The 18,247-nt window shown below is 36.9% G+C and overlaps 1 protein-coding gene across 4 annotated transcripts in view; it reads left to right on the forward strand.

The window, feature by feature from the left end:
• The window catches only part of ctnnd2a (catenin (cadherin-associated protein), delta 2a), a 320,045-nt gene that overhangs the window by 295,307 nt on the left and 6,491 nt on the right, over positions 1–18,247 (forward strand). For all 4 annotated transcript variants that reach the window (XM_058765069.1, XM_058765068.1, XM_058765071.1 and 1 more), the window contains 3 exons: positions 3,477–3,711; positions 6,910–6,994; positions 11,948–12,074. In XM_058765069.1, the coding sequence (XP_058621052.1) occupies positions 3,477–3,711; positions 6,910–6,994; positions 11,948–12,074 (447 nt within the window). The remainder of the gene's footprint in view (positions 1–3,476; positions 3,712–6,909; positions 6,995–11,947; positions 12,075–18,247) is intronic.

Raw genomic sequence — 18,247 nt, forward strand, 5'->3', positions numbered from 1 at the left:
CTCGTGATTACTTGTAATCATGCAATCTTGTGTTTCATTGTGATCATAAAGCCTAAAACTGGACTGAAAATGTCCCACACTTCACCTGTTTCTCCTGTCCATGCCACTCTTCCTCTATGGGATCCTGATCATGATGTACATCCTCCTGTTTTTAGCCAGATTTGATACTTCAATTCTTTTTTTCTTATGCTGTAACTTTTTAAAGTAATCAGAGTTCTGGTTTTATTATTATGTGTGTTTTTAATTGTTTTTTTTAAGTCTCTTTTGCTTACCAAGGCTGTATTTATTTGGTCAAAATTAAAGTCAAACTGTAATATTGTAAAATATTGTTACAATTTTAAATAATGTTTTCTATTTTAATATAATTTGAAATATAATTTATTCCTGTGAAGCTGAATTTTCAGCAGCCATTATTCTAGTCTTCAGTGTCACATGATTTTTCAGAATCATTCTAATATCCTGATATGCTGCTCAAGAAACATTTCTTATTATTGTCAATGTAGAAAACAGTTTTTGCTGCTTAATATTTTTGTGGAACCAGTGATATAATATATATATATATATATATATATATATATATATAATATATATATATATATATATATATATATATATATATATATATATATATATATATATATATATATATATATATATATATATATATATATTGAAATATTATTATTATTAGTAGTAGTATTTTATATATTGAAATATTATTTAAACAGTATGTTGAGGCAGCAGGACATACATTTATTTCACTTTGGGTGTAATTAAGAGGTTCATTGTTGGAATATTGGAGATTAACTGAGCAACAAGAGATGATATCAATGATCAATAATTTATCCAGGTTTTTATTATTCAGTAAATATCATGTTTTTCCCACAGTTCGCTGTTCAGAGAAATCTCACATCTCATTGGACTGCCTCCATATTGTCAGCTCACGCAAGACAGACGATTTTGCCTGCGGGTACAAGATAAGGAGACACCAATTAACTGGAAGCTTATTGGTGATAAAACTGAGCCTTTCTGCAGTATGCTTCATGTAGAAAATGATGTCTGTGTTTCTCCTTCGGAGACCATTTGGAATTAGCGGAAAGAATTGAACAGCCTTAGATTAATTTCATTAGCTGTGTGCTTCTGTGATAGAATAATAGGGTGCCAGAAGGAGAAGGACTCTTCAGCGTTTCAAAGGTCAAAATATTGGAGTGCTTGGATGATTAAAGTGGCAGCATGAAATCTGGAAAATACTCTTGCAAACTAGTTTCTTGTTCTTCTTGAAATCGGACAGCTACTTCACAGAAATGTCTTGTAGGCTTGTGTTCATACACCAGTTTTATCTTCAATACACATGTCCACATAATAGCATTTCATGTTTTGTTCTCATTTAAATGTAAAAATGATCTGGAGCTGCAAAACTTTATATATCTTTGCTAGTGGGCTTCCCTGAAGCTATTTACAATTTTCCAATGCAGAACTAAACATGTCCACGGTAGGTCTTAAATCTCTTAAATGCAAACAATATATAATGCTTTATTTTGACACGGCAGTACCAATATTTCTGTTGTTGAGATCACGGTAATGATTTCACGGCCCTTTGAAAAATCATACATAAGCCCTTCCTACAAGTGATGACATCGTGAATGAGCTATTATATTGGTGTTAATTGTATGATGGAGATTTTGTCTTCTCTTAAATACTCTTTCTCTTTATTTCTTTATCTTTTAAAGGGGACATCGGATGCAAAATTCACTTTACAAGTTGTTTGAACATAAATGTGTGTTGGAAGTGTGTGTACATCCTATAATGATAAAAATCCACCCAAATTGTTGGATGTAATAATGAAAATAGCAGTCGTCATTTACTCCTGACATGTGAGCCGCTGAAGACAGAGGATTAGCGTTACTTTCGTTTTTGAAGGGAATGCACCGATCCCCCATCTGGCTAAATGCGTTTATGTTCGCGCGAATCATTTGTGATCAGCTTCATCAGAAGAAGTGAGTATAAGGGTTTTTCATGAATCTTTGCAAATCGCCTTTCCTAATAACCTGCAAGTTAGCCAGTTTCGCGGCTGAAGTTTACAGTCTGCTCGTCACCCCACGGAAGAGAGGGGCTACCATTCTCTCTCTACCATTGAGAAATTTTAACCAAAGTATGTTATAGACTTTTCATTAAGACCCTAAATAATCATATCAACTTGTGGAAAATAGGCATCCGATGACCCCTTTAAGATTTCAAGCATATAACAAAAAAAAAAATCACAATGTGTCTTTATATCTCCCAGTGTGGCTTGCTATCTCATAATGTGGCTTCACACAGTGTGACTTTATATCTCAAAGTGTGGCTTAATATCTCATAATGTCACGGACTCTCTCACAGTGTGACTTTATCTCATAATATAGCTTTTTATATCACTATGGGACTATATTTTACTATTGAAATGTATATACTGTATTACATCACAATTTAAATTTATCTCACAGTGTGGCTTAATATCTCATATGTGACTATATCTCCCAGTGTGGCTTAAGTAAGGGATAATGTACATCTAGCCAGTTGTTATCACAGAATAAACCCTGACAGGACTATACACAGAATCAAGTGTTCCACAGAGCTGTGTAATGATATCTCATAATGAGGCTTAATATCTCATAATGTGACTTTTTATCTTACAGTGTGACTATATCTCACAATATGATTATTTATTTTTATTTTTACTTGATCTTAACATTTAACCTTAACTTAATTTCACATAAGTCTTGATTCCTGTCCACTGTGCATGTAGATTAATGCTGTTGTTTCAAGTGATTGTAATTCCAGGGTAAATTACTGTAGTCCTCCTTTTTATGACATTAAAAGTCTGTGTAAACAAACATTATATTTGCTGCTTTGATGTGGCTTCTATGTGGACTAAAACCTCTTTAGGCAAATTTAACTATAATATAATTGGCTCATAACGCCGTGAGTGGGTGTCCCATACACCACTGGGTGAGGAAAGAGCACTCAACATCCTGTAGCGATCACTGCGCTTGTGATTGCCTGTTAATATCACTTAGTGTGTTACGGCACAAATTTGTCTCATGTTTCACCGACACAAACACATAAACTCAAGAATCATATTGTTTCTCCCACTGGTCAAGTTCTTTTTTCAGTGCTGTTGAGTGTTGCCAAGTCAATTTAAATTACACGTCCCCTGCTGTTCTTTTAATGTCATATTTCTCATATTTTCTTTCCCTTGTTCAAGTAGCGTGAGTCATATATGCATGCTGCAGTCAGGATAACACCCCCTCCATAGAAATCCAGCGATGCTTAAACCGACACATCTGACACTCTTGAATTGCTGCAGCTCCTGCATTATTATACTCTAGATTAAGAATAAATTGTAGCACAATAGTCATACTGACTGTGAAAAATGTCATCTTGACTATCATAATTATCTCATATGCTCTCTCTGTCTATCTTTTGTCTTTGTGTAGGTAAGTATGCCATGCGGGACCTCGTGCACCGGCTCCCGGGTGGGAGCAATGCTAGCGGAAGCAGCGGGGGTACGGCAAACAGCACAGCGGGTAAAACCATGTGCGATGACACCGTTACGGCTATATGCTGCGCCCTACACGAGGTCATCACCAAGAACATGGAGAACGCCAAGGCCTTACGAGACGCCGGTGGCATTGAGAAGCTCATCGGTATTGCTAGGAGTAAAGGAGACAAGTAAGTTGTCTTTTTTATGATAAGCTTGCATCTTATCACTAACTACTAAAATGGCCTGAAGTGTGCGCTAACCACTAGGCCGTGGTTTTGCTTTTCCTCGTCTTTTCATGGACCCTGAGGCCGGCCAGTTATTTTGTTCACCAGAAACTGCATTGCTTTTGGAGACATTTTATTTTCCAGCTACACGGTTCTACTTTTATTCCAGCACCTTTTAAAAGAGATGCACGGTATGAGTCAGACCTCAATAAGCATTTCATGAGCTTCAAGGCCACATTGTCTACAGATGTTCAGCTACGTCATCTATACATCTGCAACGCACCCGACATGAGTCGCTTATTCAGTGCCTGCTGAACTATAATGAAGAAAAGCAAACTTGGAGGAAGAACATGTCCACTTTTGCCATAGCTGACAAAAAGAGCTGATGTTTGATTTGCTGTGTCCTTGAGAATAAAGCTAAATATCATGAGGATGTATGTAAGAATGATTCAACAGAGTTAAGGGGTGTTATCTGACAATGACCAAAAAAAAATGTAACCAATGTAACACAGCCTTGACACTGGCTTATTGGTTTTTTGAATCACGAGAAGATATACAGAGTGGTCCAGATGAGATTGAAAACTGATGTAATTTAAACCTGGAAGTGAACACATTTTTTTATTTTTTATTATTTTGTTTTATTACTTTATTATTTTATTTTTAGCATAATAAGCGTGCACAAACATACAAGGAATTTTGTTGTCTGCGTTGAGTGTACACTTGCCAAATAAAGCTAATTTCTCATTCTGGTATAAATAAAATGTAATCGTTTTGTTTTGTTTTATTTTGTTTTATTTTGTTATTTGATAACCTCTTAGCAGGATTATAGCATAATTAAAAAAGTATAAAAAATAATACTTTAGTATAGGGACCAATTCTCACTATTAGCTAGTTGCTTATTAGCATGCCTATTATTAACATATTGGCTGTTTATTAGTACTTATAAAGCACATATTCTGCACGACCATATTCTACATCCCTAATATAATATAATATAATATAATAATAAATAACAATACCTAAATTTAACAACTACATTACTAGTTATTAATAAGCAGCAAATTAGTACTTTATTGAAGCAAAAGTCGTAGTAATGGTTTGTTAATAGAGGCAAGTGACCAAAAAATGTAGTATTATTTTATATATTATTTATTATTTATTTGTTTTTATTGTGTATAGATTTGGCGTATTAATATAGATGTATTCAGTTGTAATACATGGCATGTTGCTACATGCAACAGGTGTTTCAAATGTGAGTGAGTGATGACACTGTCAAAGACATTAGTCCGACCCTCATCAAACTGACACTTCATGCGACTGCTTTATATCCCCATCAGCTATTCATACACTGTGCCCACCCCGTTGGAGCCAATATGGCGATGACAGCTGCTTCCAGTTTCCTGCTGAGAGGTTATCAAAGGGACAAGCCACTCGGGTGTTTGTTTGTCTAGATATAGCACCAATGCAACCGGTTGATTTAGTACAGGCACGTAGCAGCAACCAGTGTGCTTGTTCTGATATGCATCGGATTTGATTACTTTTTTGATTTGAAGTGGATTGATTTGGTACAGATTGTGATATGTGCTCAACACATCATGCATGGCAAAATAATGAACTCACTGCTCTTGGCTGAATAACATTTCTCTTTTTTTATATAATAAGCTATTTAAAAAGAAACATACAGAAACTGCATTAAAATCTACTTTGATTTAAAACAATTTTTTTTTTTCAGACATACTACTCATTTGGCACAAATTTCACATTTGTGAAATCTGCACTGATGCAAACTTCACAGCAAATCTGACAGACTTTACATCGCCAAAGTGAGGGGTTTAATTTGAGACGAGCCCGAGTCAACAGAATATCCGAGCGTGTTAAAATCCATTTTGAAAGATGAGGGAGGGACAAATCAAACATACATCTCCACCTCTAAGAATCCATTTTGTCATTTATGAGAGGAAATGATGAAGGATGAGCGGCATTCATTTCATCTATTAAAGCCATGTTCAAAGATTTTCCTCTAACTTCATTTCAAGTGGCAATTGTAAATTGTTCCATTGTGTCCTTTGAGCAGAAATGGATTGACTCGGCTCGGCGGAAGACAAAAGGCACAGCTGTTCTATCAAATCAGCTGAAGTCAAACAATTTGTGTCATTTTTGAGAACCAAGGGATTGTTTCTTTTGTTTGTGGTGCATTGTTAATCATAACAAAAGCTGCTGTCCGTGTGAGATGTTTGCACAGAAAGCAGAGAAAACATCAAATGCTTCCGTAGGAACAGTCATCTGAGGAACAAGATTGGATTTTCATTTTCCTCTGTTTTGGTATTGGCATTTTGATCTTAGAGTTAGAATATTTTGTAAACTTTCTACAATTAAAATGTGTTGTTTTAGAGCTGTCACTGTTATGCCGATGTGCTGCATATAGATATACTGGAGAATTGAGAATTGTTCAACACACAGTATATCCAAAAAATTTAAATCATCCATCAAAAGTACACTACTATTCAGAGGTTTTGAGTTGGTAAGACTTTTTCTTCTCATATGCCCATCAAGGTTTACTTTGATCAAAAATACAGTAAAAGCAGTTTAAAATAAAACAAGTTAAAACTATTTAAAATAACTGTTTTGTATGCTAATATATTTGAAAAAGTAGTTTATTCTTGTGACGGCAAAGCTGAATTTTCAGCATCATTACTCCAGTCTTCAGTCATATGATCCTTCAGAAATCATTCTAATGTGCTAATTTGCTGCTCAAGAAACATTTCTTGTTATTATCACTGTTGAAAACAATTGTGCTGCTTAATATTTTTAACATCACCTGTGATGCAGTTTTTTACAGCATTTTTGGATGAATATAAGTAAATAAAAGTAAAATAAATTTCTGGAAGAAAAAAATATTACTGACCCCAAACGTTTGAATGATAGTGTAATTTAAGTCAAAGAAATATTTTTTTTTTTCTTTATTGCTATCATTATTTGTATGTTGTATGTTTTTTAAAAAGTTGTCAAATGCTTTTAAAATGTTGTCAAATTTTAACATATAATAATAATAATAATAATAATTGACTCTTGAAACATATGTCCATTTATTACTGTTGACTCTACTTGTTTGTTTTCTTCTCTCTCTCTCTCTCTCTCTCTCTCTCTCTCTCTCTCTTACAGACATTCACCTAAAGTGGTAAAGGCAGCATCTCAGGTTCTCAGTAGCATGTGGCAGTACAGAGATCTCCGGAGCCTTTATAAGAAGGTAGGAGACCTGCTTCCACTCGCGACAGCTGTGTCCCACTTCATCCATCCCAACCTGAGGAATTCATTTAGCATGCTAACTGATCTCCCACTCCCACACGATTGTGTTTGAACTTTTAGAAAAAATAGTTTTGAATGAAAAAAACTGGAGAAGTGTTTTTGTACCCGTCCTCTCCGACAAAGATGTGCAACCCACTATTTATTCAACACAACACCTTGTAGCTGACTGAAAACATTAATCCGCAGTGACTAGCAATGAACGCTCTATTGAGCAGTAACGGCCAGGCTGAAGAGATATTTCCATTCAATAAGTGCTTGTTGCACTTACTATTGTGTGTATCCGTTCAGATGTCTCCTTTGCAGATTATTGAGGCAAACTTTGGCCTTGGCGAGCGTTGATGGCATTCAGAACGCATTGTATGGTCTGAACAGCATGGTGAATAGACTGACGTGAGGAGACCTTGTATGAATGTTGCCATATTTCAGCAATTAAAAGCAGATTTATTTTCATTTCCAAACCATACTTTTTTAAGCTAGCGTTTGGGGCCTTTGAATAGACAATGTGCTCATGAAATTAAATTTAATTAAGGGCAATAGGAATTAACCTGCTTACATGTAGCCAGACCTCTCGTGTTGCATTCAAACAAAGATAATGAAGAGCCAAAGTAGTGTTAAACATTAACAAGGTCAAACCAAGCCAAAATGTTCTCAAATGAACTACTAATAAGAGCATGAGAAGAGAAATGTTGGGTTGTGACAGACCACCGTCCCCCACAAGCGCTAGAAGCCTCTAGGCTTTGAGAACACACCGTTCCCTTTCGCTGAGCAATCTCCGTCCTGACAGATACGACGCTGGGTGGTGAGGAACGTCCCGGACCGAGCACTATAATGTGTCGTTTTGCCCACTTGGCTCTGCGGAGAAGGTGTTGAAGAATTACAGCCCACGGAGGCAGCGACGGATGCCACGCTGACCTTTAGAGATGAGAAAAGGCCAAGAGCCGACTGCCTGCGCCGCCGAGATGAGTTTAGAAGTGTTTCTGAGGAAATAGAGGCGCCCCCTCCCCGAACTGCATTGGAGAGTGAATTCACAATGCCTGTTTGAAAATGTCTGTAATGATATGTAATTATGGATGTTTGCAAGTTTACCCCGCTGAGCTCATCGCCGTCAAAACCAATGTCGAATTACGAGCTCTAATTTCATGTGCACATACTATTAATTACCCTCTCTGTCTTTTTTAAATATTTAGAGGGTTCGACGAAAAGGTACCATGTGTAGATTATAATGAAAGAGAGTAATTAGATGAAACGCCGATTCCCATTATGCTAGCTGACTAAATATCTATAAATAATGTCGAAGCGCTCACAGGTTCACAGTGGCGTTGTGTTTGCATGCCGCCTTGAGGCAGGTTATCGAAGCTGCTTTAGGTGACACAGATAAAGTGACAAGGTCAAGGATGCGGAGGACAGCCGGAGCTATAAATATATCGTCAGAGAGGCCGAAGTTGTTAAATCTACACTAATGCTTATTATAAACAGTTCTTTGATTGATTTTCGAGGGATAGAGCTCTGTGGATCCCTCTCGCACTCATTCCAGCCCCCTCCAGGCTGGGTTTGCAAAGATTTTTAAAACCTCCCACAATCTAACCTGTTTCCTCCAACCCAGCTGAGCCCTGGAAATGTCACCGGGGATGGTATTAAGCAAAGGGCAGCAAGAAAGAGATTGCTATTATTAACATTTGCAGAGCCCTGTCTCTCATCTCATGAGTGCATAATGACAGTTGTTCCACGTGGATGTGTCTTTCTCTCCCTCCGTTGAAATGAAAGGTGTCAATTGGATGAGTCGGGCCACCTGAGGCGCGATTCTTTGTGTTTTGGGTGGTGTGATGGATGAAGCTGAGAGAGAAGAGGGAACACAAGAGAGGAGGAAAGCGAAAACAAGAGCTTTGGGAAGCCAGACGCCTCCCTAGGCTGTGAAGAATGGCCTCGTGCCCAGGAAGCATCTGTGATCTTTTGGTTTTGATGCTTCTAGCCAGTATTGGAGGAAGTTGTGTGTTATGGAGTGTAACAGAGTTAAATAATATACTTAGTTCTGTGTGTCCTGTATGTGTTATTTTCTTTTGGCTTCTTGTTTATAATTTCTTTAATTGATGCATGTAAATTATTAATTTTTACAATTAAAAAAATTATTTTATTTCAATTAGATAGATAGATAGATAGATGGATAGAAAGAAAGAAAGAAAAATGTGTGGGACCTGAGGATTTTTCTGAAGAACTGCAGGCAGTTTAACTGTTCAGGACAAACAAGGGACTGTAAACTTTTGAACGGGGTTATTTTTATAAATTAAACTATTATTTTCTCTTGTGGACTATATGTAAACATCTTTTATGTGAAATATCTTATTCACGGTCAGTACTAAATAAACAATAGCATGCATTTTGTATGATCCCTCTTATTTTGGTCAAATAATTAACATTTTGCAGATTCTGAAGAGGGGATGTTAACTATACTTATATATTATATATTATACTTATACTCAACTGTAACTATATTTATATTAAAATGTATTATATTTACATATTGTTTCAAATATATTTGTTAAACATTCTCTTTGTGTTCTGGCCATTTGCGGTAGACCAAAGCCTGAATGATTTTTATATTTCACAGATTCATTGTTTGCATTTATGCTCTAGGGAGGTTCAGATGTACTGTAAACAGATTTTGAAAACTGCTTTTTGAAAAGTTTTTGGCCTATAATGCATAAATATTTATTATTTTGCGTAATAAAATGCATCTAATTCATATAAAGTTCCAGCGGTTGATCTACATAGACAGAAATCTTTGAAGAAGTGCAGACGGCATCCAGCTTCATCTACTAATAAGGTGTGTGTGTTTGTGAGAAAGCCCAGAAGCGCTTGGCTTGATTTACTCAGTATGACGTAGAGCAGGACTAAGATGAAGTGAAGTTGTAGCCCGAGAGAAGAGAGAAGTTGCTTATGCCATTGATCTTGAGCCTGAAGCCTCACTCATGTTCTGCTGAGAGGTGTTGCATTCAGCTGGCAGCCTCCTGAGATACAATTCCACAGTCATCCCTCCCCAACACTCTCTACGAGGAAGTATCAGGGTAGTCAATTGCCTCAGCGACCCGAGGGAGCCAACGCAGCAAGAGCAACGCTCCTGGCTCCATCCGCCTCTGGGAGTATAATAATGAGCGCTTGCCATTGGTCTGCTTCAGTGCACATTTCCACACCAGAAGGTTTTTTTTTTCTGTCTGACTCTTAAGCAGCATTATTGAGGAATCACGGGTAGGCAGGTTGCCATAAATGACTCATCTTTGCATGGTCTGCTTGGTCTTTTCAGTCTTGGTCTGAGTCAGAATCAGTCCTGTAATGGTGCTTCATGCGTTCAACTGGAATTAACAGAATAAATTGGAGTTTAAAAGACGAACGTTCATTTACCATTCACCCTTTTTACACCTCAAGAACAGTTACCTTAGCATAAAAGTCCATCAATTCAAGCAAATTATTCTCAGACCTGATAAAGAAGAAAGGAGTTATGAGATGTAATGAATGCAGAAAGATTCTTTAATCACATTGAAACTCAGTCTTCCCTGACAGTATTGTTTTCAAATGGCAGGAACATCTTCAAAAGAAGTATCCATCCTTACTGGTATCTTTTATTGCACAGCCAGCCCAAATGCCCATCATCATAAAGAATAAAGGTAAAGTGGGAAAGTTCCTCATGTGGGAACCTCAAAGTTCAAGTAACACTTACAACAGCGTAAGTAAAAGGAAATGACAAACTCCCCTACTAAAGAGGTCTTTAGTCGACAGGCGACAAGTACCGCTTTCTCCTCGTTCCGTGCCTCTCTTCACGCCCCTTGGAGCCTTCAAATACCTGTCCAATGTCATTATTTGCAACAGGCACATTAGGTGGAGAGCGGTGGTTTCTCCTGCCAGAGTTTCTGCCGTGTTGAGAAAGTAGGGCAGCTTTGAACTGCACTGAGTCGGAGGGACCGACCGTTTGATCTATTCCTCACCTTTCCAACAAAAACAATGTCACGGAGGGGCAACTGGGATGTCAAGGGTAGTGTTTGGTGTCCCTGTTAGAGAACTTGTTCAGTAGACTGCAAGTTTTCTCCTTGTTTCTTTATTGTGTATTTGTAGCCTGTTAGCACACATTTAGCTAGCAGAAATTGAGCTTCTTCATTGACCCATTCTGAGACCTCGTAAGATGTTTGAGCTCATACTCTGCTCTGCATTAACGGCCAAATGAATCAACCGCATGAATTATTTAATCTTTATTCGGTGAGAGTGAACTTATGAATGATCTGCTACATGCTCTTAATATCTTATACAAGCAACACGATCCACTCAAACATTTGAAAGAGTTCATATTTAAATAGAATCAGACCATCCAGGAGGATATCAAACGTGGAAATTTTAGAGCAAATATTGTATTAATTTGTCCCTCGTCACAAGTCTGGTTTGTGATCTTCAGTCATCTGCTTAGATATTAAAAGTTGTGTAGTGTATTACAGCTTTAAGTTGTTCTTTTTAGTAATGTAATACATTACTGTATGCTCTCTGCACACTCAGCAGACCCATTGATTTATGTTCACAGTGATATCACGTGTCATAGAGCCAGTGGCCAATGGCTTCAGTTTATCTCCTCCATCAGCCTTTCAGGTTGCTTCAGTCACATATCAAACAGGCTTTCTCCACAGCCACTGACTCCAGATCATTCGTCCATTGATTTCTGTATCTCCATCCGCCCATTGATTTTTGTAATGACTCCACACTGGGAGGCCCTAAACTAAACTGACAGAATAACAGTGGGCTAATGTAGCGTACATAGATACTGGATGTTGTGTTGTGTGCCCTTGTCTAGTTGATAAAATAAATGAATTTATACATTATTGTAAACTTTTCTCTGTCTCTTTCTTTATTTTTGTAGGATGGTTACTCGCAGTATCACTTTGTTGGCTCTGCCTCAACAATAGAGAGAGACAGACAGAGACCGTACTCATCCTCACGCACTCCGTCAGTATCACCGGTCCGGACGTCTCCTAATAACCGATCAGGTGAGTATACGTATTTATCTTTCTCAACAATGACAACTTCCACATTTTGATCTGAAGTGCTGAAATAGCGAGTCGCTGTCCATGGTCCTGGAGTCCAAGATCTTCAGCCTGGATTTAAAACAATTACAAACAGCCTTTTGATTCTCTCTTTAACCCTGATAGAATCCTATTAAACTGATGGGGATTTCTCAGTGCGTCCTGGGACTCAGGGTTAATGATCCACACTACTGTTGGGGTTAGTGGATTCATGGCCGGCTGGTTGTGCCTCTAATACCTTTTCCGGTGGACTTAGCATCTCGCTGAAGCAGAAAAGTACTTTTCCCAGATTCAGAATTTGAGAGGACCGTTGGCGGTGGAGGCTGAGCAGCAGAAGTGGGAATTTTAGAGCTAATGGGTCTTTAAATGGCTGGAAGGTGAACAGAGTGAAGAAATGAAGTTCTTTCTTCCTTAAAGCAAAATTTAAGGTGTTATATTAAATTTTGTATTGAATTCCTTCTCAGGCCATTTCTGGTCTTATCTATGATGAATATATAGCCAGTGTTATCTTGCAGTTTTATTTATTTTATTTTTTTTTCCATGATATAATATAATATTAGTGGTCGACCGATAATGTTTTTTATCCTATTAAGGCCGATGATCAATATAAAGCCTATATATATATATATATATATATATATATATATAGATATAGATATAGATATAGATATAGATATATATAGATATAGATATAGATATAGATATATAGATATAGATATAGAGATATTTAAGAAATCTGAAATCATTTGAAAATGAGATTAAAAAAATGAATGTGTAAAATAAACATACTTTAGGTGACAACTTCTTAATTCTGTAATTCTATTACAGTATTTTTCACAAATAAAGAAATATTTTAAAATACATAAATAGAAAGGAAGTACACACTGTAACCAACAGGGCACTCAGTAATGTGGGAAGTTTGTGTGCATTGAGAATCATATTTTTTTAACTAAAGCAATATAATATTATATAATTTCATATTTTTCCCATATTTTATTTTTTACTGTATTTTATTTTATAATAAAAATATAATAATAATAATATTAAAAAAAACAGAACCAGTCAGTAACAATATTGATTGTGACAAACCTTAACTACACACAATAGTATTTGGTTTAATTTTAACGTGACTGAAAATAAAATTTTGGGATTAAGTAAATCAGATGTTCATTTATGGATTCAGTAAAGGATTCATTAGGCCAATTTTGTCAGGGTGATTCATTAAAAGATTTGGGTCATAAGCGTCATTTCGTTCATTAATCGGATTAAACTAAACACATTGTTTTTACACACAGACAGGAAGGTGCGTGTTCTTTGCATTCAATTCAGGCTGCAAGCTCACATCTCATGTAAAATGTAATTTATTTCGCCATGACACTAGATTCAGTTGACTAGCGGTGTAGGAAACATGGCGTAGAGCAGTGCTCACATGATTCAACATGCTATCTGCTGCTTTTTAGAATAAATTGATTTATTGTCTGCTTGTTTTTCTCAGTTGAATCTCAGATGTCTCCAGTCATCCTCTGGCTTGCAGCTGGTTTCATGCTGTTCTTTTGTCTGCAGGCTTTTCCTCTATGGTCTAAGCTCCAGTGTGTGTCATGAAAACGGTGAACAGTAGATTTTGCAAGTGATCAAAGCACTCTGAGTTAGACGGAGACAAGGAAGGTAGGAGAAAGAGAGACAGTGGTGTGTCTAAGGTCTTGTAGGCGTACTGGAGAGTAGCTGCACTCTTTAGCTCAGAGCTTCACAATGTGACAGCAGGGTCTCGTCTGTGCTACTCAATTAACATTTTCTAAGACACATGTGAGCTCAATGCCAAAATAATACAACAAAATTGGTAATACCATGTAATTCATTCACTTCACAACTCTGCAATTATTTCTAATACCACGACCTTGCCATTTAGTTGCAGCATTAGAGACCTGTATTCACTGTGCAGAAAGATATTTATTTGTATACTCATTATTACCGAGTTCTGGCAACTTTTCTGAAACCGCTTTTTAAAAAAAAAAGAACAAACAAGCATAGCACGAGTTTAATGCATTTTTGATTTCAAATTGAAGTTGCAAAAAGTGGTGCAACACTCGAGTATCAAATTTATGGTAAGACATTTATTTATTTAGTATTTCAATTTTAAGATTTAAAAAATTTAAGAATTAAAATGAAAACAAATTATTTTGCAATTATTTCAACTTGTTTAATATGCCATTGCTAAGAGCTACACAACTTTGAAAAAGCTCAGGGGCCAGCTTTTTTTTTTTTTTTTTTTTTTTAAGACAAGTAGCCACAATCATATCATGATTTTATATAATATGATATTATATATGATAGATTTTTCCTATAAATCAGCTTTTATTTAGGTTTTTTTTTTTTTAATGATTCGCTAAATTAAATATTTTACTAATTAAAGGTACCTATTTTCTTGCTTTATTACTTTCTTTTTTCGTTGGAACTTTATGGACTTTATACCAACATTTAAGATTATTCATAACAAATGCATAAATCTGACTGAAGTGCAAAAACAGCTTCACTTATAATGTAGCACTTGCATAAAAAATAAAAGCAAAACCATAATAGATTATAAATATGATTGGATGAGCCACATTTGGCACCATTGTAAAATTAGCTGATATAACCTGCAGCACCTGCACACAGTCTTATTCAGTATTAATGCACTAAGTTTTGCAATGTTACTTGGCAACCATAAACATATAGTTAGAGCAGACACCAGCAGAGCGTCGTGACACATCAAAAGTGAATCACTCCCATTATAATCAACGGATACACTGGAAACGCTCATCTTTGAATTTGCATCATGAAAGCATTCATCACACAGTTTGCAGAGTAGTTGATGGTTTTGTGCTTGGTACATGTGTGAATATATTTATGTAGAAAAATAAAGTAGATAAATTCAACTAAAAAAGCCATGCAAAATGCTTTAGTGTAAATCTTTTTATTTAAAAATGACAGAGCATCGCTGAGCTTTTTCCTCATTTATATTAATATCAGCAGACCTCACATTAAAATTACACATAGATAAATGTTTCTAAGGCAGTTGCTCAGTTAAGTTGGATCTCTGCCTGGTCAGTACATCCATATTAAGGATTTTGGCATGAACTTCAATGCAGAGTTGACACGTTTTTGCTGACATTTTGCTCACTTTTATAATTTAATCAGGAAGCACGGAGGTAATGCTTCTAATGCCACCAGACAAGGCCTTCAGATGTACTTTTATGGTATGCCAGACCCTAAGAACACAACAGCCATGATGTGGAGTTGCCAGCTATTACTGTATTACTGAGACACATTGAGGCCAGCAACTCAGAGCTCTTTGTTCATTTTAATAAAGTACAATTGAGTTAATTACTGGTGTTTAAAGGAATAGTTTACGCAAAAATGACAATTTACTCATCCTTTGGCCATGCAAGATGTAGTTGAGTTTGTTTCTTTATCGGGACAGATTTGGAGAAATTTAGCATTACATCACTTGCTCACTCTGATCAAGTGATCCTCTGCAGTGAATGGGTGCCGTCAGAATTAGAGAACAAACAGCTGATAAAAACGTCACAGAAATCTACAAGTAATCCACATGACTCCAGTCCATCAGTTAACAGTTAGCAAAACTCTCTTTTAAAAAACCCATCAAGGACTTTTAACTTTGTACCATCACTTCTGGTAAAAATGCAAATCCATAAACCCTTATAATGCTTGCTTTTACAGTGAAAAACTTCATTCCCTCTTGTGCTTTCACATCAAAGTCTGCAGACATATTTGATTAGAACTGTTTGGGACTGCTTTTGCATGATCTATACATAATTCTCTCCTGATTCAGACAAGATGACTTTTTCAATAATTTTTGAGAGAAGAGGGAAAGTTGGCCGAGTTTTTATAGACATAGAGATTGCTAATTTCCTTTTTTAACCTATATAACATAGTAGTTCAAGTTCACAAACATTTAATCTCAACAATAAGTGGTTAATGTCATCAAATTTCTTAGGAATTTACTTTCATTCACATGGAATTTATTGACAATAATGGTATTAGCTGTTTGTATTAGCTTGTATATCAGGACATATTTCTCACAGAATCGAGTCTTTCCAGTTCTGTAGGCAAGGAGATACACACAAGTTTAGCAATAGTTGAGTGTTCCTCTCCTGATACCATTGGAGCTCAGACACAAAAGCCCTTTTGCCAAATCCGGCTAAATCACAAAGATCTGCTATGTAGTACATTTCTTCACAATATCAATTTTTCCTACATGTCCTTCAAAAAATATTGTTTTCATTTTCTACCATTAAGGTCATCAACTGTTCGGTAGAGTTGCAGTTTTACCTGAAGAAAATCAAATCAGAAAGCACTGTACACTGAGTTAAATGCATCAGTAGTGATTTTCTGCGAAACTGCTTTGTGTGTTCTGAGAATCTGTATTCGTGAGGTTTATGGAAACATGACAGAAGCCTTTGAGAGTCTCATCACTTGTTGACTCCGTAACCGCCGGAGCTCCTCGATATTTAATACCGATAATCAGTTTGTGCATATTTTTGCAAAATGATGCATTGTTGAGGAGCAATGATTAGATTAGGAGTCATATCAGGGTAAAGCACTTGCGGTTATAATCTGATTATGGGTTTGAAATAATTAGCATGCTAATGTTTCTCTTGGCCATTGTGGGTAGAGTGATGCTCAAAGCTATTATGTGTTTTATTGGAGTGTTTGTTTAAAAGAGCGTGTGTATGTGTTTCGTGGTCAGGGCTAATCAGTAATAGGTGTGTGTGCAAGTGTGTGTGTGTGTGTGTGCGTGGGTGTGTCTAAATCCTTCTATGCTGGCCAAAGAGGTCTTCCGTGTCCGTGAGCCCTCGGGTAGCTGTGTGCTTTGGAGATAGTGCCGCTGCCCACCATCCAGGGATCCAGGCTCGATCAGACCAGGCTGTAGGAGGGCCGGAGGGGAGTGGCGCTGATCCGGTTAGAGCATTGAGGCTGGAAGGGATTTTGAGGCACAGAGGGAAGACTCTCTCCTGATCTCTGTGACCTTCATACAGCTGTTTTGAAGTGGCTAGGACAAAACACAGAGTTCATGGACAGAGGGAGAAATCAGGTCAGACGATTTTATAGGCCTACGTGATGTAGTAACTTATAAGGATTTAGCTCTTATTTTAGCTTTTGGGGAATCGAATCTTAAAGATTTGAGTTGATTTGATTAGACTGATTCAAATTTATAGCATACACTTCAACTATTTGTCCAGCATCTAGCACTTAGTGAATCCTAGCAATTCTGCTTATTTCGTGGCCAACGAAAATAATACAAAATTGGTATAGGTTGACTTTGAGCAAAGGTAACAAGGATCTGGGCAAAGTTTGACTTTAAAATACACAACACAAGACAATGCTTCTTTATCAATGAAACAGACTTTATTTGAGCTACTCTAATACATTCCTAAGCTAAACGCATGGAACAATGGACACACACACAGTTCAGGAAATGAGTTATTGCGATTTGAAGAAAGTCAAAGTCTAGCACTTGTTTGCTAGGTCGTTCTTTAAATTTTATCCTGAGAAAATCACAAGCAGAGATTCTTAGCGATCTTTACTGCTTAAAGATTAATTCAACCAGTTCAGCAAGATATGGAGATTTTGCTTGCTACCTGTGTTCAAGTTGACAGATGACAGCTGGCTTGTTTTCCATTCCTGGTTGAGGGAATCCCGGGTGCTGATTGGCTGCTGCGCGGTAGTTGGGTGATGTCACTCTGAGGATGCCTTCCAGTGGTTGGCTGTTTTTCCTGGTGACGTGAGAGTGACGCGTTCAGCTTTCTGGAGTCTGTTTACAGAGACTAAGCTTTGAAAGTTTCTGGCAGTCGCAAAGTTTCAAACGAAGTTCCAACAAAGTGTTTGTTGTTCTAGAGTCTCACAGCCTGATGTTATAGATGTGAGCGCTTGGAGGGAGCCAAAGATCGAGAGAGCAAGCAAGCAAGCCAAGCACGGAGAGCTGTGTGTCCCTGGTTCTTAAAGCGGGCTGATTTTTGTCCATCCCACGGCGATTGATCCAATCAAATTGTTGTTGCAGGGCTTTAACCACGCACCGTACTGTTCCTCTTCGGACACAAATTAACCTAATATTTAATCATAAATATTAAATCAGT

Source organism: Onychostoma macrolepis, chromosome 24 (assembly GCF_012432095.1).
Source record: "Onychostoma macrolepis isolate SWU-2019 chromosome 24, ASM1243209v1, whole genome shotgun sequence".
NCBI classification, from domain to species: domain Eukaryota; kingdom Metazoa; phylum Chordata; class Actinopteri; order Cypriniformes; family Cyprinidae; genus Onychostoma; species Onychostoma macrolepis.